The 26,947-nt window shown below is 38.7% G+C and overlaps 1 protein-coding gene and 1 pseudogene across 2 annotated transcripts; one reads left to right on the top strand and one right to left on the bottom strand.

Moving 5' to 3' along the window:
• The first annotated feature begins 552 nt into the window (after positions 1-552).
• Positions 553-26,684, top strand: ATPAF1 (ATP synthase mitochondrial F1 complex assembly factor 1). Of its 2 annotated transcripts, XM_036233600.1 has the most exons (10): positions 800-893; positions 1,515-1,591; positions 4,318-4,426; positions 7,420-7,470; positions 8,076-8,138; positions 10,975-11,025; positions 12,225-12,272; positions 15,803-15,898; positions 17,790-17,897; positions 23,892-26,684. In XM_036233600.1, exons 4-10 carry the CDS (start codon positions 7,444-7,446, stop codon positions 24,084-24,086), a joined length of 588 nt encoding a protein of 195 aa, XP_036089493.1. In that variant the 5' UTR covers positions 800-893; positions 1,515-1,591; positions 4,318-4,426; positions 7,420-7,443; the 3' UTR covers positions 24,087-26,684. The 2 variants fall into 2 exon arrangements, with proteins under 2 accessions (XP_016014603.1, XP_036089493.1); XM_016159117.2 differs by lacking the exon at positions 1,515-1,591 and having other exon boundaries at positions 553-893.
• LOC118605283 lies at positions 9,967-10,084 on the bottom strand (annotated as a pseudogene).
• Positions 26,685-26,947: the final 263 nt, after the last annotated feature.

Genomic DNA, 26,947 nt, shown 5'->3' with positions numbered 1-26,947 from the left:
AGGGAGGACAATAGTTCAGTTTGGCTGGAGTTCAAGGTGGATGTCAGGAAGCAGAGGGAGGCAGGGCTTCGGAGGCACCTGGTATCTTGAAAAGAGTTCAGGCCTCGGTAGAACTTGGAAACGTATACTCACTCTCAGCCTCAGTTTCCTAATCTGTAAAATGAGGAAAAACCTGCCTCACAGGATGTGAAGCAAATGGTGTCCTGCACATACAAACGCTCAATAAAGAGAAGCTGCTCCTGTGATTACAGTTGATGAAAGGAAGAATGCTGAAGGAAGACTACTAGAGATAATGCCAAGAGAATTTATGAGCAAGCTCGGTGAGGACCAGTAAATCTAGCGGCTCTCAAGAGGAGACTTGGAGGGCAGAGGCTGCTGGTCCCGAGTCCGAGGGCGTGAATCTGGGCAGGCTTCTGTGGCACAAGGAACCGCAGAGCGCTCCGGCAGGGTCCGAGCATTGAGCTTCCTTTGCCCCGCCCCGCTCCGCTTCGCCCTGTCCCGGTGCCCGGAACTTTGGGCGCGCGGAACCTCCGCGTCGGATCGCCGGCGCGGCGAACCCGGAGCGTGATGGAGCGGGCGCGGGGTCCGCGGGCCGAGGCCAACACGCCTGAGAACGAGGAGGAGGCGGGGGTGGTTATGGCTGCCGTGGTGGCAGCCGCGGGTGGCACAGGTCCGGCCGTCATGCAGGTGGCCGGCCTCTATCGGGGCCTGTGCGCAGTGCGCAGCCGCGTCCCGGGCCTGGGGCTCGTGTCACCCGCTCAGCTGCGCGTGTTCCCGGTGCGCTGCGGCTCGGGCCGGCCCGCTGGGGGTAACGACGGCAGCAGGGTCGGGACTGAACTCGAGGCCAACCCCTTCTACGACCGCTATCGCGACAAGATCCAGCAGCTGCGCAGGTGCGGGCCCCGGGGGGCTGGCGGTGGGCAGGGAAGAGGGGCAGCGCGCGGCCTACGTTTTCGGTGTCCCTGACTTTTTCAGTGCTTCCAACAGTCCTGAGAAGTGGGCGGCATTATTACCGCCCCTACTCGACAGATCATAGAGGCCAAGTCAGTTGCCTAATGTCCACACAGCTAGTGGCAGAACTAAGAGATTATAAAGTCCTGGCTATTTTTTCAGTTGTCTGTCTTTGGGCTCTAATTCTCAAAACGCTGAGGTAGACTCATGATGACAGTCTTTATGGAGCAGGAAGCTCCCAAGACACCCATCCTCACTAAAGAAATGGGAAAATGGAGCCTTCCAGAGAAGGGCCTTGACTTGCTGAAGGTCACATATTGAGTCAGCTGGCCTAGAACTGGTGTCCCGGAGCTCCTAGCTAGAGTCCTGGCTGCAAGGAAAGAAGATTGGAGGTGGGAGCAGAACATCAAAGAGCAGTAGTTTTACAGTCGGATCATCAATCGAACACTCATTAGGTTGAGAAAACTGAAGATCAGAGTAAGAAATCAACCCAAGATTACACAGCTGGCTGAGATTCACCCGACTTGGAATCCAGGTTCCTAACACTACCCTTCTGCTTCCAGATAGAAGGACCTGGAGATTAGAGGAGGTTGAGGTGGGTGTGAAGAGTTCAAGTGGAAAGAGCTGAAGGAGATCAAAGGTGAAAATTCTAGGGGCTTGGGAGAGAATTTGGCAGGGTGGGCAGGCAGTTGCCTTATGAAAGGAAACCAAAGACTGAATCCTGTAACTTCTTTGAGATCTGTCTCATCTCTATTTCCACATTCTTAGTTTACTCCATCATCTTCACTTAAACTTTTGCTGTCATCCTCTAACTAGTCTCCCCCACTTTCTGTCTTGGCCCCTTCCTCCCCTCTATCTCACTGTTTCTTCTCTTTTTGAAAGAATGGTGGAATAAATAAATGAATATTTTTGCTGTCCTTCTAACAGCATCAGAGATACTCAAATATTTGTCATCTCAATAACCTTTTGTTGACCTACATTCCCTTTCAGTTTTTTCATTGTTTCTTTTTACAAACAGGCATCTCAGAAGAGGTGTCTGTTCATACTCAATACTTCACAGCTCCCCTCCATTCTCATTCATGAACTAGTGAATGACTGGTTTTACTCTCCTTCCCTACTAGATTATTCCCATCAACATGTACATGTACTGCTATCTCATGAAGAGTGAGCTTTCCACTGACTTCTGGATAGTGTCCATATTCCTTAGTGTTCCACAGAAGGCTCTCCTCCTGTGAGCCTTCTCTCTAGTTTTATTACCAAAATTTCCTTTGAGCACTATGGTCTAGTACAAAGGGATACAGGAATGTGGTTGGGGAGGATGTTCCAAGAAAGGGGAGCAGCAGCAGCAAACATACAGAGGCATTAAATTACCTCACCATGTGAGGCAAATTTTCATCATAACACCCTTAGCACTTTACTAATTTACATGTCTTTCTCTCACACTAGATAGTAAGCTCCTTGAGGCAGGGACTCTGTCTTATTTATTTTTGTATCCCCAGAGCCCAGCAAGGTAAGCAACAGACAAGAGACAAGTAAAATTTGTTGGATGAATGAAAATGAGAGGGGAAAGGGTAAATCCTAGAAGCATCTGAGTGAGACACGTTGGGGAGATGGGAGATGGGAGATGGAAAATGGAAAGCTGGGTGGATCCAAAAGAAAGAGCATGAGGTTGAGGCAGATAAAAAGGAGAATAAGAAAGTAGGATCAAAAAAGGATCAGTAGAACCTGGGCCAAGTTAAGGAAAGAGGCAAGACAGGGCCTGGCCTTGGGGCCCAAAACCAAACAGGTAGGATATCATGAGATATTTTAAAAGGAATTATAGTCCCGATTGGTTAGTGGTGGGGCAAACTCACTAAAACCTGGGCTCTTGAAGTACCAGCCACAGGTTTGATGTAAGCCAACAGCAGGACAAGGCTGTATGCCCTGCTGACTCCACCCCAACCCAGAATCTGGGTTTTTGCATCACACTCTGCATTGGTGAATTGGGAAGATTTGATCTAGCTCCAGGCCCACTATATCTAGAGTGTGGACCAACCAGAGGTTTTCCAGAGAGCAGATCCACAGTGAGAAAAGGTTCATAAGTCATATATATGAAAAGGTGCCCAAGAAAATAAAGAAATTTAACGAAGAGAAGAGAAATTGAGGGGGTGACATAATAGTGATTTTCAAGTATTCATGTAAAAGGAATTAGACATTTTCTCTTGTTCCTGGGGGCAAAAGATACAGAGAAATAGATTTAGGCTCAGAACGTTTTAATAATAAAAGATGTCCAAGGCAGGAATGTACAGATCCCACTGCCTAAGCCATCCCTGATTTTCTCCACTCACCGTGGAGGCCCAGGTATGTCCGTGGACACTGGCAACACTGACTCTTGTCCTGGCACTTGTAGTCCTAGCAGGACAGTTGCCACACCCCACTGGGAAGGACTCCTGAAGCAACTCTGCTCCAAGGAGTTGGCCCACTATGGAAGGAAAGAAGATACACTTGTGTACTTGGCAGTGAAGGGAGTGGTTTTCGATGTCACCTCTGGAAAGGAGTTTAATAGAAGGTCTTCGGGACTCCACCAGAGAGGTGAGCAAGATTCTTTGGATCTTGCAGGTATCACCCATGACACTACAGGTGTCATGGCCAAAGATCTGGAGTCCCTGTGTAATGTCTTCTCCAAAATATACAGAGGTAAATATCACATCATCTGCTACACGGTCTAAAGAATTCTCAACAAGGACAGCAACCCCAACCTGAACTTCAGACCTGAAGAATAGCCCCATTTTGACATAAATGACAAGTTCTAATGTTCCATGTGCCGAAGCAGGTTCTTTGGAATAGAGTCAGAGAGATACTCAGGTGTTAAGTTTCCTCCTGCAAATAGGCTACCTGAAACCTCTTGAGTTATCTGCTTCTAAATAAACAAATGTTTAACCTGGGGCTGGGGGGGGGGGGGTGGAGAAGATGTTCAAGAACTAGACATATCTAAGTAAAACACCTAGTAGGTATGTTACTGGATTCTTGCCTGAGGAAGTAACAGCAACATGCCTCAAAGTCTCCTTCACATCCTGAGGATTTGAATTCCAGTACCCGGAGTGTAAGTACCTGAGAGACTAAGCTCTGTGTGGATATCCTTAGGAATATCCTGCAGCAAAAAAAAAAAAAAAAAATGTTACATAGGCCTCTTGGGGATTAACAATAGTTGGATAACAGATTTATTTTTCTACTTTCTTGATTTGTAGGCCTGTGGTCAGGCATAACTAACTGAGGGCTAATCCTTCAGCCTCTGAATACCTTTCAGTGAAAGTGGAACATGATGTTTTGTTCTTTCCAAATCTGAAATGGCCCAAGTGGTTCAACTTTTGGTTGACCTTTAATCAGGTCTGACCCAGCTGCTTTTGAGTCCCGACTGGAGAAGCGCATTGAATTTCGGAAGCAGCCAGTGGGGTACTCCAGGCAAGGTGACTTCATCAAATGTGTGGAACAGAAGGTAAGACCTGTCCCTTTTTGTGTTGTTGGCTTACCCGTGCTCTGTATCCCCACTCCCAACCCTAATCCTGGGAGAAGGCTCATTGATGGGTCAGCTGGATAAACTGAACATAGCCTCTCTCTACTTAGCTCAGTCTCTATCCATAAATGGTGTCCTGCTCTTACTGGTAAATTACTGTGGTCACGGTGCAGATATAGAAGGATGGAAAAGGTAGTCACTGCTCCCAGGGCTACAGTTGAGCAATCAAGGTAAGGCATACGTGACAGTAGGCATAGAGATCAGGGAGCAAAAAAGTGCTCAATAGCTGTTACTGTCCTTAAATAAGAATCAAAGCTGGAGAAAAGTATGTTGAAAGCTGTGAATAGGAAATTAATCTAATGTAGTACTTTTCAAACTTTTTGACCATGACCCCCCTCAGTAAGAAATATGTTTTACACTGTAATTCAGTACACATCTATGTGATTATAACTGAAACAAAATTTTTACAAGACAATGCTTTTGCTACATGTAACGTACTCTTATTTTTCATCTTTTTAAAACCTTTGGCTAATTCAGTAAATTGATTTTACAACCTATGATTTGAAAAATACTAATCTAAGATGATGCATAGAACAAACTGTAGTGAGAGGCCAAAACCAGAGAGAATGTGTAGTAATCCATGTGTGAGCTGTATGTCTGAAAAAAGGGAGTTTCAGTGGAAAATTTGGGTTCTACATTGTGTTTTAAAGTGAGATGTTTATTTTACTTGGAGAATAACTTTTTTTTTTTTTTTTTTGCTTTGGTTATCCTGATTTTTAAGAGAATCCATTCAGTCTTTTAATAACTGGCTGAGTTCATTAGAATAAGAGCAGTAGTCAGTGGGTTAATCATTACAAGGTTGGAGAACAAATTCAGCCTCCTGCGACAAACATAGTTTACAACTTTGTGTGACCAAACAACTTCCTGCTACAAATATTTTAACAAATATAATTTCCTATACTAAACGTAATGTCAAGGTCATAAGTCAATAATAGCTCTTAGAAATATTACTGTGTTATAGACTTTATATGGGAAAGCTCTTTTCCCCTTTTTGTAAATAGACTTAGAGTTTCAACTTTATAATAAAATGTAGAATTTAGATTATGGCAACACTTAGGTAAATATTTACTTACTGTCTTTCTTATCTAGCTAGATAGAGAAAGGCTAGTGGCTAATGACTCTTTTCCCAAAGCCTTATCTTTACTTTGAGTCATGGTTCTTACTACAGGAGACCCAACATTCTCTTTTTATAATAAAAGTTTTTAAATTCTCCCTTTCTACCCTGAAATGTACACAATATAACCCACTGCACACATAATTTATGGAGGTTGGGGTTGGGGGGTGGTGTCAATATAATTCTCAACTATACTATAAAGGAAAGTATTTCTTAATAAAATACATATTTTAGCATGTAAGTTCTTGAGCACAACTATGCTTTGAGACCTAATGCAGTCATCAGATGCCTCCACCTGTATGTGAAATCACCATGAATACATAAGCAGCAAATGCTGACTGGTATAGGGGCATTGTGTTGGTAATTATGAAAACTTCCAAACCCCGAGCAGTATTGTTATCAGTGACCCTTATGAGATTCCACAATGTACAATTTTCTCTCAAGTTATATAGTTACATTTCTGAAAATTTCAGTATTTACTGTGGTTTCAATTAGCATTTTAATTACTTTATTTCACTAGTTCTAAAGTCTACATTTTTTTTTCACATTTTAACATCTCTGAAATTGTCTTGAAATTAATATGAAATGAAAATACTTGTTATTGTTTAATTGGCATCATTTTCTGATACATAAAATAATGGTGCTTAAATCACTGGTGTCTAAGATTAGATAAAATGCAGTAAGCTTATACTTGGCCCTTAAATTTCTTATTTCTTTAAGTTGAAATGGAAATGAACAATGAATTGGAGGCACATTGTGGTAAAAGAATACACTAGGCTTAGTGATTGAAAGGTGAAGGCAGCTGTGCAAATGGAGGGTTTTGTTTTATTTTCACAATACACCTGAAGGTGAGTGGTATGAAAATGAAATCAACTTTTTCTTTGTTGGAAAGTTTACATATGAAGGAAAGACTACATTAAGATACTGCCACCGTATAGGGGTATGGCCAAAAAGACCAGGGTGTATCCAGTAGGTTTTTCTACACCAGGCTTTTGTCTAATTTGTAGGTACGAGTTCTATGGGCATCATTTATCAAAGGTTCGGATTCATTAAAGCACAGAGTAATGAAAGGCCGGGTTTTATGCAGACAGTGTTTTTTAGTTTCAGAATCCCAGATGTAGGTTGTACTCCTTCCTCTGAAAAGCATAGTCTTGAACTGAGAAACTTGAGTGGAAGTCTCAGAACAACCCATCTCCACTAACAGAAACAATTCAAAATAGGATTTCCTGACTGTGCCTTTATCAGAGGTAGGGGCCTAGGAGAGAAAATAATCACTATGGTTGTTCTGAGCTTTTTGGGTGGGGAGTCTAACTTGATGGAATATTAAAACCAAGTACTGGAAAAAACTCCATAGTCTGCTGAGGATGTCTACCGTCAGAAGTGCTGTCACAGATAAGAAGCAGCCTTGGAAAATAACATCTTTCCATTTCTTACCTTCTCTATGGCTCACTGTGGAGCAGATCAGAAGACAGAACACAGGAAATCCTAGCAGCCACAGTTCTGGGAAGGAGTCCCTCATATCCATAGTCACAGATATGGAATGGACTCTCAGTATTAGTAGATGCTGATTCCTACCAAAGGAATCTTTTCTCATTTCTGTATCTCAGAAGCTTAGTCAAAGAAAAATTGTCTCACAAACAATAACTCTTAGAATAGCGTGTACAGTTACTATACAGATTGGAGAGAAGTGAGTTCTTAGGTGCAAAATTATTAAATGAGATATTGGACACCTCACCTACCTTGGTGGTCTTTTTCTTCTGGGTAAAGTGTAGACTAATATCCTGTCTATCACATATTTCAGGCAGACACCTTGGGGAAACAGTCTATGAGCAGAGGATTCACTAAGGACAAGGTAGGTTTCTAATTAAATATCCAAGTCTGAAGCCACATGCAACATCAATAACAAGAGGCTGCAAATTTGAACATATTTACTGTGGTTCAGTGATTTTATGATTTACCAGCTGTGGAGATGAGAAATATTTCTATGAATTTTTGTGTCCTTGATGTGACCCTTAGTATAGTGTGGGTCCTGGGGATACTAGAGGAAATATGAAGGAAATATAGTGATACTCTTCCTTTCTATAGGAATTAGTTTTTAAAAATCAAATAAAAACATGTTTACTCTGTCATTTAATTTGCAAATAAGGAGTCACTCCTCACATATTAGCAGTTAAAGATAACAACCAAACTTTCTCCTCTTACAATTTGCAAAGAGCTGCAGTAGTCATTGGGAGGATGAAGTACATACAGATGTTCCCAGGAATAGAACTGCGAAAACCTGCCTGGGCGTGGGGACTCACTCCTCTGAGCATGCAGGTTTCTTCATACTTGTTCTTTACTTATTGAAGATCTGCTTCACTTTCCTGATGTATTGCTTCCCACAAGCCTTACACAGAGAGTTAAGCTGTTTGATTTTTTTAATTGTGGGTGTTTATTGCCTTTTATTTTCTCTTTCAGACTCTCAGTTCAATCTTTAACATTGAGATGGTAAAAGACAAAACTGCAGAAGAAATAAAACAGGTAATGAAAGAAAATGGATTGGCATATTTGAAATGTGTGTTCTGTGAACCAAATCTGAAAGTAGAAAGGAGCATACATTTCCTGACACCTCTTTCTAGCCAAAATGAAAGGTGGTCATAAATAGCAAAAGTGATGAATTACATGAAAAATAGTGACATAATGAAACTTGTCTTTCTCAGTCTCACTCCTGTATGTCTAATCAACTCACATTTCACCTTTGTTTTTCATTCCTATTGCCCACATCTTATTTAAAATCATTGGCACTCAATACCTGGATTACTGTACTGCCTTTCTAAATAGGTTTCCCTGTTCTCATCTCCCACTCCCCCTCTCATATCCTTACCACTTGGATCCTCTTAAAGTTCAGCTTTCATAATGGAGAAGCATAATTTATTGGTTAAAAACACAAACTCTAGAACCAAGCTACCTGCTTTAAGTCCTAGTTCTGTCACTTACTAGCTGACTGACTTTGATAGGTTAGTTAACCTTTCTGGGCCTTAGTTTCTTTATCTGTTAAGTGAAGATAATAATAGTGCTTACCTCATAGAGTTATTTGGGCAATTAAATAAGTTAATATTTGTAAAGCACTTAGAACAGTGCCTAGCACAGAGTAAGTGTTGTATTTGTGTTTTTAAATAAATGAATGAAAATAAGTATTACGTTAGTAATCTGCTTACAAATGTTCAGTGATTTCCCATATTCCTTTGCTTGACATTCAGACTCTCCATTATTACAGGACCTTCTGCAGGAAGCTTCTTGGACACTTTCCTTCAAAGCACTCTTGATCTAGCCTGCCTGTTTGGTCATTCTATATACACTGATTTGCATTGCGATTTAAATTTTTATGTTTGTTGTTCTTTTCTCCAAGTAGACTATAATAAGCTATTTATTGCCATTCCTGAGAGTTCCATGAGTTGTATTTTAGGTACACTGAGAGAAACAAAATAATAAAAGCAATATGCTATGTGTCTGATACGGTACTTAGTGTTTCATATAAACTATTTCATTAAATTCTTACATCCACTTTGTAAAGAAAGTGCTGTTATTTCCAATTTACCACTGAGGAAACTGTAACATAAAGAGATTAAGTAGCTTAATTAGTGGTAAAGCTAGGACTCAAACCCGTGTCTGTTTGACTCTGCATCATATTCCCTGTTGGAAATTGTGCTATTTGCAATGTTCTCCTTTGGGGACTATATCATTTCTTTCAGCAAGCGTTTAGTTTATTGAATACCTGCTAACTTCCAGCCTCTATGCCAGATATGGAAATAAATGAGAGATCTTCTACTCTCAAGGAGTTTTAGCCTTGTGGAAGGACAGATTCAAAAATAAGAACAGCACAGGTTTCTAATGTCTGTTAATAGAGGCTTATGCAAAGTGTCAAGGAAATCTCAAACTGTCTTTGGGAAGAAGTAGGGAGAGAGAAGCCAGGCCTAGGAGTCCCGAGCATATGACAAGTACCATTTAGACCTTTAATTTTAGATACGAATTTGTGTTTGTTAAAGCAATTTTGAGTAACCAAGGTCAACTATGTTAGGAAACATCTGAGAGTCCCATATATTTCAGTATTGTTTCATGAACTATTAATATAAGCTAAATAAAAATAAGCAGGGTATGCTATTCTTAAAATGAGAAGATAATGTTTTGACATGGAAAAAAAAAAGCAAAACAACTTAGATTGCATTGATAGGGTGACTTGTCCAAGTCCTAGGAAGTAATAGTCCTCCTGTGCTCTTTGTTGGTGAGATCACACTTTGACTAGTGTCTTTAATTGGGGCCCCCCATTTTTTTTACACTCCTTTTTCTTTCTTCCTTTTTTTTTTTTTAATGCTTACAGCACCTGGTATTCCTAGGTAGTCTCCCATCGAAGTACTAACCAAGCCAACCCTGCTTAGCTTCCGAGATCAGACCAGATCAGGCACAGTCAGGTTGGCATGGCTGTAGACAGGGCCCCCCATTTTAAAAGGAATGTATTAACAAAGCAGAGCCACTTGTATGGAGAGCAGCCCCATTCTTCAACACTAGCTCACTCTGTGCCACTTTGGCTGTGATGCCTTCTCCTTATAGGCCTTTGCTAATGCTGTCGTTCTCTGCTTAGAATGCATCTCTTCTGTCTTCTCAGCCTCCCTGTTCACCTGGCTAACTCCTGATCATTTTTCAAGATAGACCTCAAGTGTCCTCTCCTCTAGCACTTATTTCCTAACTTGGGTTAAGGGCCTCTTTGTTGCCCTCAGAGCACCTTGGCTTTGGTTTGCATTGTAATTTATTCTATCGTGCTAAGCACAAACCTACATTATTTCAAGCAGTCTTCACAACAGTCCTGTGAGGCCGATATCACTATTTTATTGGTGGTTATATTATTAGTGATTTTTCAGTAATTTGCTCAAAGTAGCATAGCCAGAAAATGCTTGCAACTGGGATTTGTATCCAGGTCCACCTGACTTCAGACCCTGGGTTCTGAATGACTGATGCCTTGCTCTCTGAGAAGGCTCACAGCTGGCTGGAGAGTATGGGTTTTGGGAGGGAAGAGAGAAGATATGAAAAAAAGAGCTTGTCTATTACATACAAGACACATCTTGAGAGAAATGATTAACCAAGTCATAGAATCCATCTCTCTGACAGGAATTTGCTAAGAGTTGCAGTATAATCATCTAAAAGAGTAGACAGTATTAAATCTTTTTTGTAATCATGTACTAGTAATAAAAGCATTATGTTGGGTTTTCCTCCCTGTTATCAAATAGCATATTACTCTGAGCAATGACAGTTGTCACCATTTCTTGGCACAGGTTGAAAAGATTACTGACATGTCACAGACATACTCTTTTTTTTGGTACAGATTTGGCAGCAGTATTTTGCAGCAAAGGATACAGTCTATGCAGTTATTCCTGTAAGTATTTTAGAGGGGAAAATGAGAGTGTTATAGCATGAAGGTCAAGTCTCTACCCTTAGCAGGCAGTCGCCTTTACTTTTCCTATGTTTATTGCCTCTTGAGAACTTACATTTATAGCTCTGAGGATTTTTATTATGCCCTGAGCACTAAAGATTGGAAGCTCCATATGGTATATTTATGGCTCTTGTTTTCCCTCTTTCTGGTTTAGAAATGTCTCTTTGAGTCAAGTCTCTGACAAGGGAGCATGTTGTAAGTTCACATTGCTGAGCAATTTTCAACCTTCCGATTTCCAAGTCTTTTATTTCTTTTTGGTGTTTTCAAAGCCATTGGAATTTAACACAGGGCCTCTAGCATAGCTTTCTTCCCTGCTTGTTTGTAAATGACCTGTGTCTGAGCTGACTTAGAGCCTCCTCCTGGTCTTTTTCTGGCATTTCCCCTTAGCAAGTGGTATTGTCTTGTTTTTTTTCTTTTCTTCCCACCTTCTTGAAATTGCTATCTTGGAGATAGTCATTGGCCATTGCTTGACCATTAAGGTATGTGATTTAGGAAGGGGTACTGCTGGCTTCCTCTGGTTTAATGTTCTTCTGCTGACTTTTACCATAAGAAAGCATTGGATGTACTGGGTTATCAGCTAGCTTTTTAATTCATCTTCACTGAAGAGGAAGTATCTTAGGTTAAGTTTATATCAAGCACATAAATATATACTAAACTTAGATGTGTATGTATAAGATTAAGCAGGAAAACTTATAAAGAGAAAAGTAAAGCCAGTCTTCTGGTTGTCGTGAGAGTATTGCTATTTTTTTTTCTATTTCTTATACATATATACCCTTGCCCTTCATAAGTTGAACAGCCAAAGGATTTGCACTTCTCATGATATTTTAGATCCCTAATACTGGCTCATTGTTCGAACAGGCCTTTTTAGCCTTTCCTCAGACAGACTTAGTGACTTGATGTCTCTGACACTTGACAGAGTCCCATGGAGAGTTTGGAGCATTTGGAGTATACACTCTTCACACATAATTCTGACATTGAACAGCAGAGCATACATATGGTTTTTCCTCTCTGTTATAAGAGGGATTTGTAAATACTGGAACTTAAGAGATCATTTTAGTTATATTTTAGTTTTAGAGTCATTTTGGTAAATTTAAATGTGGTTCTGTCCTTTTTTGTAAATTTTATTCTTTTCTAACCTACAGGAAGAGAAGTTTGATTTGATCTGGAACCGAGCTCAGTCTTGTCCAACAGTAAGTTTCTGGTGATTATGTAAGGATTGCTTATGAATGCTGCCAAACAAGGATATAATAAATATAAAAAATAAATTTACAAATATTAACCAATCTCTTTATGTTCCACACAATCTCAGGTTATAGTACTCTGTTTATTTAATAAAGATGCTCTTATTTTGATTGTACTGATAACTGAGATTTTTTTAGCCTTATGAAATCATGTAAGTTTGGCCCAGTAAGTCACTGGCTTTTTAGATACGTCTCCACCCTTTCTGATCTGGACCTTAATCTGTCTGTGTAAGTGAATGTTAAATGCAACACCTTAGACCTTAATATTTTCAACCTCCTTTAAGTGTCTGTTTTATTGGCATTTTTCAGTTTGGGCCACGCTATCCTATTTATGTGTGCCTCAAAGGAATTATGAGATTGTTGCTGAAGTAATGAGCTACCAGAATACCTACAGGAAGGGGAATTGAATAAGGTGGACCAGCTGACTTCCTGTTGGTAATAATTTCAAGGGTTCTCTAAAAAAATTTCAAACATTGCTGAGAGAAAATAAAAATGTCTAAGTAAATGGGGAAATATACTATGTTCATGGATTAGATGACTCCATATTGTCATTTCTCCCCAAACCAATCTATAGAATATAATTACAATCAAAATCCCAATAGGCTTTTCTAAAAAAAGAAGTTGACAAGCTGATTTTAAAAATTTGGATATTCAAAAGACCCAAGATAAAAAACAACTTTAAAAAAGAACAAAGAAGACATACATTACCTGATTTCAAGGCTTATTATAAAGCTACATTAAGGAAGACACTATGGTATTGGCATAAAGATAGACATATAGATCAGTGGAACAGAGTAGAGAATCCAGAGATAGACCATATATGTGGTCAGTTGCTTTTCAGCAAATGTGCCAAAGTAATTAAATGGAGGAAAGGATAATCTTTTCAACAAGTGGTGCCAAAAAATGGATATCCATATGTAAAAAAAAAAAAAAAAGAACCTCTACTCTTGTCTCATACTATATCCAAAAATTAACTCAAAATAGATCATAGATATAAATGTAACTTCTAGAAAAAAATCAATCTTAGATTAAATCTTAGTGGTCTTAGTTTTAACATCTCAGATTAAATCTTAGTGGTCTTGGATTTAGCAAAGATTTTGTAAGTCCATCACAAAAACTCTAAACTATTAAAAAAAGTCAGTAAAGTAGATTTTATCAAAATTATAATTTTATATTTGTGTACCAGTGTTCATAGCAGCATTAGTCACATTAGCCAAAAGGTAGAAGCAACCCAAGTGTCCATTAATAGGTGAATGGATAAACAAAATGTGATGTTTATGTGTGTGCATGTGTGTATATATAAAAGAATATTATTCAGCCTTAAAAAGAAAGGAAATTCTGACACATGCTACAACATGGATTAAACTTGAAGACATTATACTAAATGAAATAAGCCATTCACACATATATGAAGTATTTCGTGTAGTCAAATTTATAGACAGAAAGTAGAATGGTTGTTGCCAGAGACTGAGGGGAAAAGGATAGGGAGTCATTGTCTAATGAATTGGAGTTTCAGTTTGGGATGATGAAAAAGTTTTGGAGATGAATGTGGTTATGGTTTCACAACATTGTGTATATTTAATGCCACTGAATTGTATAATATTTAAAATGTTAACTTTTATGTAATGTGTATAAAAAATTAAAATTTTTTACTTTTCAAAAGACATTGTTATGAAGGTAAAAAGACAGGCCACAGACTGAGAGAAAGTATTTGCAAGACGTATATTGACAAATGTCTTGTATCTACAGTATATTAAAAACTCTTACAACTTAAAATAAAAGGACAGGCAACCCAGTTAAAAAAAATGGCAAAAGATATAGACAAGTCACTTCACCATTATGCTGAGTAGAATGGCAGATAAGTACCTGAATAAATGCTTGGCATCATTAGTCACAATGGGAATGCAAATTAAAACCAGAGTAAGATAACACTAGCAAGACTGAAATTAAGAAGATCATACCAAGTGTTGGTAAGGATATGGAGCAACAAGAACTCTGGTAAGACTGTAGAATGGTATGACCACTTTAGAAAACAATCTGACAGTTTCTTTAAAAGTTAAGCATGTACCTGCCATACTACTGAGCCATTCTATCTTAGATATTTTCCCAAGAAAACTGAAAACATATGTCCATACAACTTGTACACAAATAATTATAGCAGCTTTATTTGTAATGACCAAATACTGAAAATATCCAATTCTATCACAGGTGAATGAATTAAAAAATCGTGTGTGTATACATACACAATGGAATAATAGCACTAAGAAGGAATGATATATAACTATTGATATATGCAACAGCATGGATAGATCACGAAATGTACTGAGTGAAAGATTCCAAACCAAGAAGTACAGATTCTGTGGTTCCATTCATACAAACTTCTAGAAAATGCAGACTGACCAACAGTGACAGAAATTAAATCAGTGGTTGCTTAGGGACAGTTGGGGAGAGTGAGGCATGAATTTCAAAAGATACTTTTTGGAGAAACCTTTGGAGAAGATGTTCATTATGTTGATTGTGGTCATGGTTTCGCAGTATACATATATCGAAATTCATCTAGTTGTAAACTTTAAATATGTGTAACATTATATTTCAAGTATACCTCAATAAAACTCTAAAAAACATATTTTCCCCTAGCAAGGGAGGGGCTAACTGTGAGATAGGTGCTGAGGTTATCTTATCTAATAATAAGACTAAGCCTGAATAGTTGACAATAAGGAGACAATTCCATGACTAATGTGTATTGGACTGATTATATTTTGTTGTGTTCTGGCTTCATTCTTTTCACCACTTATCCTCAGTTCTAAATATCTCTAGCATAAAACTATTTTTTGGTGTTTAGAGCCCTGATATCAGCCACAGATGACAAAGAATGAACCGATTACAGTAATTTGAACAAAAGGTAATTCAGCAGCTTTAGAAAGTTTAGAAACTGAAAAAGACCCAGATATTCATCAATAGAGGAATAAATTGTGGTAAATTTCTATAGAGAATTTTGTATAACAGTGAAAGTTAATTAGAGTTTATATTTATCAACATCAATAAATCTCAGCAGTATAGTGTGAAATGTAAAAAGCAAGTTGCAAAAGTATACATATAGTTTGATAAGATTTACATTTTAAAACATACCAATGGTACTGTTTCTTATCTATGGATATATGCATACATACTAAAAGTATGAAAACCTGAAAGGGAATGACAGATAGTAAATGCAGAATAGATGTTACTCTGGGATAGGACTGGAATGGATTACAAAAGGAGCTTCTAACTGGATATTTAATTGGATATTTAATGTTTTCTTTCTTGGGTGGGTTGGGAAGTATATGTGTGTTTATTATGTTATCATGTACGAATTTCATAATTTAAAAAAGTGTTTTAAACCAAATATTGAAGAAATGGAGTGAATGATATAGGTGGTTGGACATAGAGCAAATGATTTTATTTATTCATCTACTTCCTTGCATATTTGTTTTCCACAGTTTCTATGTGCGCTACCAAGAAGGGAAGGCTATGAGTTCTTCGTAGGACAATGGTCAAGTACTGAACTCCACTTCACTGCACTTATAAATATTCAGGTAGGTGGCTTGTGTTCATCCCCTAGAGAAAAGAGACCTACCCTTTTTTAGGACTATGAGCCCTTATTAGGCTTGAAAATATAGCATATCTACTAACTCTCAGCAGTACTTGCTGTGGCATTGATGAATTGTCATCCACGGTATGTTGGGCTAGCTTTCTAAGCACCATTCAATACCTAAAAATTGGAAAAGACTCGAAAACATGTTCTCTGCCTACTCAGACCTCTATAACATTTACTGCATGCTCCTCACTTAACAAACATGGGTGAATTATAATGGTTATCTTTTTTAACTTTAAGGTAGGCTCCATGTCTTATGTGCATTTTATTAGTCAAATTAGCATTTTTCAAGGTGTTAGATGCATAGTTTCCATTCTAAGATGTTGTTTTCTTTACTTCCCTCATTCCTTTTTCTTTGTTTTTCCCAAATTTAGAGTAAGAAGTTTGATCCAAATCATTTGATGCTTTTAAAATAAAAGTATTTTACGTCAGACCATAGCTAGGATTGACATTCTATATTTGGAGGCCAAATCTGGCAAAAAAAACAAACAACAACAACAAAAAACAAACAATCATGCATAATAATGGCTTTGAAGGTGGGGTAAAGGGAATACAACATAGAACGAGGGGGCAGCTTTCACTTTGTTATTTTATAATTCATCTAACAATCATTTATTTGGCACATACAAATATCCCATGAGATAGTTACTATTATCATTTCTATTTACAGAGAAGAAAGTAGGCTCAGAAAAATTAGTTCATACTGCTAGTACGTGGTAGAACTGGGTTTGATTGACTCCAGGTTATCAACTCCAAAGTATATGAACTTAATCATTATGCTATTGTGTTGGAAACTATGCTAAGACCTAGATACCTGTGAGACAAAGTTCTGGCCCTCATGAAGCTCATGTTCAAGTATAAGGAAAAGATCCAGAAACATAATTATGATCAAAATGATCAGTATAGTAGAATCGTAGCACTGAGCAGCTGAACTCTTAAGAATGCCCTAGCAGAATGCAGTTAGCATTAATATGATGGCTAGGTGGAAGGCAAGGGGAGGGAGGGAACGAACAATTGGGGGGATCATTTTATGAACTGTATGGATAGCTAACCAATGTACTATATACTTGAAACGAATTTAAATACATTTTTTTAAAAAAAGAATACCCTAGTAATAGTTAGGTATTAATAATCAAAAGGACTCTTGCTGAAATTTTAGAGATGAAATCCAGAGATCTTTTTTGAATGTATAGTTGTTTCCTCCTATACTGTATGAAGGCATTAGCTTTGAACCCAGCCTATCTTCCTATTCTGGATTGAGGTCTAATAACCACTGCCCTGTTCATTCTTCATGAAATAATGATGTTCTTACTCTTTTACTTCTACTTCCCACTCAGATTTTATTTTAAAACTGCACATTACAAATCTGGCTCAAGTACAAACTCTCCAGCTGTTTGCTACAGCTTAAAAGAACTAAGTCTTCAGAGCCAGCCAAGGGGAGTGGATTTCAACTATGAAATGCACTAGTCCATAAATGTGGCAATTACACAGGCATATTGCTTTCTTTAGAACTTGATTTGGTAGCTGCTTGTGCTGTTTTGTTTTTAAATATATAGCCATGATGAAGGATTCACTGCCTACTGTAAACATTGTCTGGGAAAAGAGCCAAACCTTTTTCAATTGAAGACACAAATAACACAGTGCAAAATGTCACTTTCGTTGTGCCTTGGCAAGCCTGACTATCTATTCCCCAACATACCAGTCCTTCAACTCACCAGCCACCCAAGGGACTGACAAAGGCCAGAATTTCCTCTAGACTCTCTACTGCTCTGAAATTGCAGTTTTGTTGTGGTGGTACCTTACTGAGCCTTGATGAGTGTTCCTCTTTACAGACCCGAGGGGAAGCTGCAGTCAGCCAGCTGATTTTATATCACTACCCTGAACTTAAGGAAGAAAAGGGCATAGTGCTGATGACAGCAGAAATGGATTCCACATTTCTGGCAAGTATCAACTTTTACCTCTTTGGATTTACCTGGTAGCCCTGAAGGTATTATTCTTTGGCCAAAGTTCATGAGAGGTAAAATTCCAGAGATCTACATGTATTTGTTTCTTACATAAAGTTGACAATTATTTTGTCTTAATCAAGCTCTTCCAAGTTGAAGTTACTTCAGGTCCTCAATCACTTATTCACAATTTTGAAGTCCAAACACTCTGAAAACACTATCTGCACCTGTTACCTTCATAAAATCTAAAAATTCTGATTCCAAAGCACATCTGGGCTAGGGCTTTCAGGTAAGAGACTGAACAAGTAAATGGCTTATTAAGTGTAGGGAAGAGATCAGTCTAGAAAACTTCTCAATCTTTTATCTTCCTCCACACTGTTCATATATACAAATGTATCATACACAGTGATTTCCTTTGCTCATTTTCCCATTCCCTGGGATAGAGCATCAACCATATGCCCATAAGTAGTGATATCCATTGTTTGTTCACTCTGCATATCTATTGCCAGGAGCAGTTTTATATTACTATACAACTAACCTGTTTGTCTACTCTTTAGTCATTTCAGTCTCATTTATCTGGCAGTGTTTAAGTTCAGGGTTGTTCCCAAGATACTGGTCACTTCCATGACTCTTTTTCCTGAGATTCTTTATTACAACAACCACTTATTTTTCTACTCTTATCAACTGCATATAGGGGGAAAAAACTGATGGAACTTGGCTACTATCTCACAGTAGCAGTAAGTCCTAAGTCTTGGACATAGTTGGGACTCTACTTCCCTGTCTATTATTCCTGAAGCTGTTGAGTGCTATTTTCGCTATTCTTCCTTCTACCTATCACACTCAACTGGAAGCTACCCAGAAAATTATCCAGAAAAATGGAGTTGTCGTTAACTGAGATATTTAAGATTGCAGGAAGAAAAGTTTTGGAAGGAGGATTAGGAGTTCAGTTGTGGACTCGTTAAATCTGAAATGCCTGTTTGATATCCAAGACATAGGCAGTTAGATACAATGAGCCTGGAGTTCAGAGGAGAGGTCCAGACTGGAGATATAAATATGGCAGATGTCAGCATACAGATTGTTATTTAAAGCCATGAGACTGAGTGAAATCACTGAGGAAGGAAGTAAATGAAGATAAAAAAAGAGAAGAAGTCTAAGAACTAAACCCTGCAGAGATGAGGAAACATCAGCAAAGACTTAAAAGGAACAAGTCAGGAGGAAAACTAAGATGGTAGAATGTCCTGAGAGCTAAGATAAAATGTTTCAAGGAATAGGTCTCATTTACTGGTAGAGAAAATGAAATGAGGACTGAGAATTTAATACATTTCACAACATGAGGGTCATGGAGGACCTTTATAAGGGAAGTTTCAAAGGAGTGGTAGGATGAAAGCATGAGTAGAATGCATTTAAGACAGGATGGGAAGAGAAATTAGAAAGAGTAAGTAGAAACAGGTCTTTCTGTGAAGCAAAGGAGAGAATGAGACATTAGCTAGAGGGGAAAAAATGGGAACAAGACTTTTTTGTTATAAATGTGGGAGAAATAACATATTTGTATGCCGATGGAAAGATCCAGTAGAAAGGGAAATGATAATGTGGAGAAAGAAGAGAGAATTGTTGAAGTGATATTTTGGGGTGGGTAAGTCTGGAAATGAGGGGTTGATCTTTGCCAGAAACATAACAGTAGAAAAGCCAGGATATCATGACACAGAGTTAAATGGATAGAGGTGGTAGTAACCTATAGTAGTTCTCTCCAGATTGCTTAGAGAAAAGTAAGGTTCTTAGCTAAGAATAAGGATGAGAGAATAGGTGTTGGACATTTGAGTGGAAAAAAGAAAGTGTGAAATTGTTGTCTAGGACTGGGGTCAGCAAACTACATCCTGTGGGCCAAATCCAACACACTGTCTGCTTTTAGAAGACCCATGACTTAAGATATGTTCTATATCTTTAATTATCAGGGGGGGGAAAAACAAAGAAGAAGAATATTTCATGACCTGTGAAAAGTATATGAAATTCAAATTTCAATGTAAGTAAAGTTTTTTTGGAACACAGCCATGATTATCATTTACATATTACTTACGACTGCTTTAGCTCTGCAACAGAGTTGAGTAGTTGCAACAAAGAGCCTAAGATATTAACTGTCTGTCACTTTGCAGAAAGTGTATGCCAACTCGTGGTCTAGGAAAATGGAAGACAGAATGGCTGTGCAGGTACAAGCACAGAAAGAGAGGGGTGAGAGCTGGATTTAACTAGGGTTATGATTTAGCCACATGGTTTAATGAAGTAAGATAGGAACCAGGGAGTTAAAGGTGAATGCAAAGGAATGATTATAATTATTGACCATGGAATACAAACTGGTTAAAGAGGGAAGTGAAAACATAAGGAAGGTTAGAGACAGAATTATGAGTCCTGGTGGAGTTAAAGGATTTTTGAAGTTGGGAGTGAGCTTAAAAGATAGGAAATAGTAGACGAAGTATGGGTGTTTCAAATTGAGATTTGGAGGGGATATAGTTACCGATAATGATGAGGCTTAAGATTTGACATAGTTGTGAGTGACATAGAGATTGTATTTTATTTTCTGGTCTTCAGCAAAGCACAGCCTTTAACCATATTAAAAGTGGACTCTAGTGATCAGAGCTTTGGCATTTTTACCACCTTACTCTGGTAGTCTCAAACTGCCGCACAGTCTCCATCATCATTAAAATTTTCTTTCTGGCCTTATAACATTCAACAGTATACCAGACAACATATATTTGCCTTGTATAAGCCCACTTGACTGTGAATTTCCAGTGAAGTACAATAAATCCTCATTTAACGTTGTCAATAGGTTCTTGGAACTGCAGCAAAACAACAGATAGCAAAACCAGTTTTACCATAGGCTAATTGATCTAAACAACAGTTAAGTTCCTATAGCATCTCCTCAACATTATAACAAATTGACATTGAACGAAGTGACATTATTTGAGGAGCTTCTATAGAGAACTACACATATTAGAAGTTATTGTAGAGGTTTGCGATTCAGAGATGGGAAACCTAAAATTATAATATTAATATATGGTCTACATACTCATGCATGAGTTTGTACTTTAGGCATAGTATTTCCAAATACAGTAAAGCATATGAATAGAAATACATGGAAACTAGAGGTTTCTTAACTAATTAACTTTAATGCCGGAAATATGGTAGAATATTCAAAAGCTTTATCTCATTCCATGCCTCTATCAATAGATGATTTCATTGGAATGCAGTAAGTGCTAGGATAGAGACATGCACAGCGTTCTGGGGGGTGGGGTTCCCTGACCCAGAAGGAAGAAGAAGACTTACTTCCTAGGATGACACGTAGGGTGAATGTTCAAAGATGAACCAGAGTTTAGCCAGGTAAAGAAAGGTGGGAGGGAGCGGGGAATGTTCCAGATGAAGCAAGTAACATAAGTAAATGCCAGGAGGCATAAAATAACTTGGGGTATTATGCACAGTTGGGTTTTTGAACAGGGAGTGACCCATAAAGAGTTGTATTTCAAGACCATTAACCTATTTATTTCCTAAATACTTTTTAATTCTAGCCTGGTCAGTATGATCATTTAGAAGACAGTTGAAATAGTCTCTGCAAAAATTTGTGAAGACCCGAACAAGAGCAGTGGTAGTAGGAATGGAGGAGAGAGAATGACTCCAGAAATATATAGGGGGCAAAATGGGCAGGGCTTAGTAAATTGATCATAGCTATGAAGATTGAAAGAGAAGGAGAAATCAGGTTTGTTAATATAGCTCTTTATTTAGCAACACAGGGAGTTCATATATTTATCTTCTTGGGTCTTGGAAAGGAAAGAGCCTACTGCTTCATGTTGAGAGTTAAGATAACAAAAGGCAGGGAGTAAATAAGAAGAGGGGTGTTTACCATAACCCTTGTTGAGAGATAGATGCACATAGCTCCCAGTGCCTTATCTCCCTACCCACCATACTAGTGGTCTTCAAACTAATGGGAGGAATCCTTCATCCAAACAGTCTTATTATATAAAACCCCAGGCTATAACAGCTGAAACAAAAATTAAGGGACCAGAGTTACCCCCACAGAGCCCCTAGGACTCTTCAGTTGAAACAGCATTATTCTAAAGTGAACACAGCTGAGATTACCTCACTTCCACCATCCTAAGCCTCAAATAAAAGTTGATTGTCAGAGGCCCTACAGTTCAGTGCCTCAGAGAATGGTGGCATCTGCATTAGATTATTGCTTTAGAAATGGTTTGCTCCTGAAGCATGTTTAAGTATAAGAAAGGTAAAATTAATAAAGTAAAGTTATTGACCTTGATCAATCTTAATTATCCCCCCCACCCTTGCCAAAAAAAAAAAAAAAAAAAACAGTATCAGGAGTACTAGGCTGAGAGTACAGAGGTCTGGTCCTGGCTCTGCCACTTGCTAACCACATGACCTTGGGCGCATCCCTAGACTTCATCTGCTTTGATTTCCTGGCCTATTAAATGAGAACCGAGTGATCTCTGAGGTCCCTTCTAGCTCTGAAATTCTATTAATTTGAAATAGCTAGCATTTTGGAAAAAGGCTTTTGATTGAAGATCTAGTCTCAGAGATTAGTGCCTGCTTGTGAGAAAATGACCTGAAAGCCCCACAGGAGGGAACAGAGATAAAGCGGCCCAGGGTATTTATAAACCCGTCTTCATCATTCTGTAGCTAGACATAGCACACTTTTGACAGTCAGTTTTAGTGGGAATTTTCCATTATCTTTTGGGGTTGGGTTTTGACCATATGAACACAGTGATGATGAATAAGTGCCTCTGACTAGCTAGAACTGAGGAATGTATAGGAAGCAAAAGAGTTCTTTGAAGTAAGTCTTTTGTAAGGTTTCAAGAGTGTAGCCTGTGTCCCTACACCACCTCTGTTACATAGAGTAGTCCGGTCACCATTTCCCAACTTGTGAGCTTTAGAGAAGGTGGCCCCTTCTCTTCCCTGGGGCTCTGCTAGTGGATTATAAATGGCTGCATAGCAAATTACTCCAAAACTTAGTGGCTTAAAGCAACAAACATTTATTACCTCATAGTTTTTATGGGTCAGGAATTCAGGAGCAGCATACCTGGGTGTTTCCGGCTCAGTCTCATAAAGTTGCTGTCAAGACGTTGGCTACGACTGCAGCCATCTGAAGGTTAATTGGACTGGAGGATCCATCTCTGACCCTACTCGCATGGCTGTTGGTAGAAGCCTCATTTCCTTGCCACATCGGGTTCTCTATAGGGCTACTTAAATGTCCTCATGACATGGCAACTGACTTTCTAAGAGCAAGTGATTCCATCAAGATAGCAAGACAAGAGCTACAATGTCTTGTGACTTAATACCAAAAGTTATTCTCCATCATTCCACCATGCTCCTTTTGTTAGAAGCAAGTCAGTAGGTACAGCCTACACTCAAGGAAAGGGAAACTAGCCTCCATCAAAGGGAGGAGTGCCATAGAATTTGTGGCAAATTAAAAAACTATCACAGCTGGCTTTGGCACTAGTTTTCTAACCGAAGTGGTATCAGGAACAGGTTTTATTCGACTATATCTGGTTAGTTAAGAATGTAGAGCTGGGTAACTATTGCTCTCCACACCACCCCCTCCTGAAATATGCTTAACAGTTATAAAGGAACTGAATGAAGAGGGAAATTTTGAGCATGTGCGTTAATTTTTAGCAAACATTCACCAAATGTCACTGTGCAGGGATGTAAAACAAGAACATACTTTGAGGAATTCATACTAGGAAGAAAGACAAAAAAGAAAAATGGAAAAAAGGACAAATATAATACAATATCATAAATACTATGATAGAAGTAAGCATGGGGCAATTTGGGTACACAGATGGGGCACCTAAATAAGACTTGGGAGTGCTGGGAGTCAGGGAAGCTTTCTAAGCAGTGACTCCTGTGTAAGAGCCCCTACCTGCCACAGGACTCAGACACAGAGCTTTGTGGCCCTGTGCAAGGAGGGACCTCACTGTTCTTTTTACCTTACAGAATGTTGCTGAGGCACAGTGCATTGCCAACCAAGTTCAGCTCTTCTATGCCACTGATCGGAAGGAGACCTATGAGTTAGTGGAGACCTTTAACTTCAGACCAAATGAGTTCAAATATATGTCTGTCATCGCTGAATTGGAACAAAGTGGACTTGGAGTGGAACTGAAATGTGCCCAGAACCATGATAAGACTTAGAGCTATAAGAGTTGGCTCTTTATAGAGCCAAATCAGCCCTGGATCATCTAGAGCTCACTCACTCCCTTGAACTCTCAGGAGCGCAACATCTGTAATGAGCAGTCCCTCATGAGTTACCCTGTGTGCTTATACAAGAGGTTATCATGGAAGTGAGCCCTATTACTTGATATTCAAGAACGAAAGTACCCAAACATTCTGATAATTATCTCTTAGCATACTTGAGGTTTCCTTTTTTAAGTGTTTGAGGTCATAACCAGAGACAGCCAAGGATCCCCAGGATAGTTGACTTGATTTTACACAATGCAATGGTTTGTTAAAAGTGCATTTGCATTCTGGCCAATTTGACCACACAGCTCCCAGATGATTAGTTCCTCATCTTTATAAATTTATGACAGGATAATAAAGTTGAAAACCTGCTATATTAGATTTGGGCTTTACATACCCTTCCCATGTGCCAGTTGGCTGGCCAAAGGCATAACCCAAATATCCTGATTAGATTCTACAACAACCAGATATTGCAGTCAGGGTTAAGACTCCATCTAGATGCCCCCCAGAGTTGTCTTTAGTGTAGCTGGTTTGAACTATCAGTAGATTTCAAGTATAGTTAAACTCAGAGGTACAATGCCCACATATTTTAAAATCGTTCGTGGCACCTGCTCTTCTAACTCTGCCTTTTAGAAGCTGTGCATTCGGAGGGGTGAATCATTGCAGTGTAAATAAATCAACTTTTTTTTGTAAGGAGAGGATCAATTTAGATATGCATGTTTTTGTGTATGTATATATATTTTAAAATAACTCTTAAATTGTGCCAGTATTATATGAAAAAGTAGGTGGAAGAAAATGTTCCCAGATTAGATATGGAGAAAATAGAGCAATAAAATAAAGTCTGGCTTATAATATTTGTTACACTAAACAGTGACATCTAAGCTGTGTGCTATTCGTAGTGTCAGTGCTGTAGGCTGATTTAATCAAAACTCTCCTTTAGACTCAGTAGTTGCTTGAAACACCAAAAATAAGAAAGGAGCTCTCCAGCACTGGAAAGTCACATTTGGTTGATAGTGTCACTGTTGTGGCTTCAAGCTCAGTGATAAAAGAGGGTGGTGGTTACATACCAGCCTTCTGAACCTGAGGTACGATATTTACTCACCCCCCGCCCATTATTGTTGTCAGCTGCCTTTATGATGCCTTTTCTTGCTCTAACATGTTCCACTTTGCTGCTCCTGCCTGAGATCTGCTTGTATGACACTGAATATGGTGAATGGGACTGTAACTAGTGGTTGCAGTTTGTGTGTGTTTTCTTCATTACGGGTTGGGCCTGTCTCCAAGCTCTTTAAATGGGATGACCTTCTTGTTATTTTCTGAGCTATGTCTGTTTTGTACTACTGAGTCTGTATGTAGAAAGAGAGAGAGTGTTTAACCTTCTCTAAAAGTTGAGCTATTTCCTAATGCAAATTTTGTACCTTCCTTTGGTTTTTAACAGTTCATTTTTTGGGAAACTTGAGTCTGAATATTTTGAGTCCCGGGAATCTTGAGCATCAGCTGGAGTTGCTTGCATGGGTATCCAGTTATGTTTGCTTTTCCCCCCAGATGGATCCAGTTCTTAACCAAAGTACATTTCATAACATCTCTACCAGAAGGTGAGAAAATGATAGGAAAGGATGGCTGTTCATTTTATTGTTCCTACCAGATTTGCCCTGAATCTCCACTTGTCAAAGAAGGATATATTCATGGACAGTTACACTGCATGTGAGACATGATCAAAACACCATTCTTTATATTTACCTAGCCAGATCTGGCAAAGGACTAAAAGAAAATTGTCACATGAATCAGTAAATTTGTCCCCATGATATTCTAAAAAGTAGAAGGGCTTTAGAGTTAAATACATTTGGGTTCAGATGTCAGTGTTGTGATTCATTAGCTCTATAATATTGAACGAATTAAACTTCATCTGTAAAATGGGGCTAATAGTATCTACCTCATAGGATTATTGTGAGAAATTAACATATATAGACTGCAATAGAGGTTAATAATGTCAACTCCTTTCTTCTCTACTTCCCCTGCCTCTCACCAACAAAAATTACCATTACAGATGTACAGACCGTTCTTTATTCCATTTGAAAGAGCAAACCTTATTTTACAAGTTCTCAAACTTTAAGTTGCAGTAGAATTACCTTGAGCATTTTAAAATGCAGATTCCCGAGTCCCAAACCTCAACTTGCTGAATCATAATCTTTGCAGAAAGTGCTTGGAATATGCATTTCAATATGTGCTCCAGATGATTCAGATGTAGGTTATTCAACAACCACACTTTGAGAATCATTGTCTTATGTGTTCTTCACAAAAAATACCCATTAGCCAGGTTTCTCTTTCCTGTGGACATTAATCATAGAATCGGACTCCTCCGCCCTTTGCCTCCCCTAGTGGTCCCCTTTGCATACTCTACATTATATTTATTTACACATCTCTTTTCCCTACTAGACTGTGAGCTCCTTGAGGGCCAGGGTTTATCTCCATTCCCAGTGCCAAAGACACGGCCTGAAACATAGAAGACACTCAGTTGTTTGTCGAATAAATAAATGATGTGGATGTTAGTCAAAACATTGTCTTGTGTGTATGCCTATATTTAAACACTCTGAATTTAAGAGAATCTCTTAACACATAGATCAAGAACTTACTGAGTAGGAATATTTGTAAACCAAGATATCAAGTTAAACACAGAGTCTTTATCTCACCAATCTGTTGACATTAGCATGGTGGGCTGTCTGCTCAGTGTAATTCAGTAGTCGCTCACAGAGTATCTACTCTGCCACCACCATGTTAGGTGCTGACAGAGGAAGAAGAGTGGGATGATTGGGCGATCC

The sequence above is a fragment of the Rousettus aegyptiacus genome, unplaced genomic scaffold (assembly GCF_014176215.1).
Source record: "Rousettus aegyptiacus isolate mRouAeg1 unplaced genomic scaffold, mRouAeg1.p scaffold_m13_p_1, whole genome shotgun sequence".
Classification (NCBI taxonomy): domain Eukaryota; kingdom Metazoa; phylum Chordata; class Mammalia; order Chiroptera; family Pteropodidae; genus Rousettus; species Rousettus aegyptiacus.
Note: the sequence above shows the minus strand (reverse complement) of the source record. Positions and strands in the feature narration are given on the sequence as shown.

Coding starts and splice junctions, on each gene's coding strand:
- ATPAF1 (XM_016159117.2), top strand. CDS start 568: ATGGAGCGGGCGCGGGGTCCGCGGGCCGAGGCCAACACGCCTGAGAAC. Junction 894..4,317: donor AAGATCCAGCAGCTGCGCAG/GTGCGGGCCCCG, acceptor ACCTTTAATCAG/GTCTGACCCAGCTGCTTTTG. Junction 15,899..17,789: donor CTGCACTTATAAATATTCAG/GTAGGTGGCTTG, acceptor TCCTCTTTACAG/ACCCGAGGGGAAGCTGCAGT.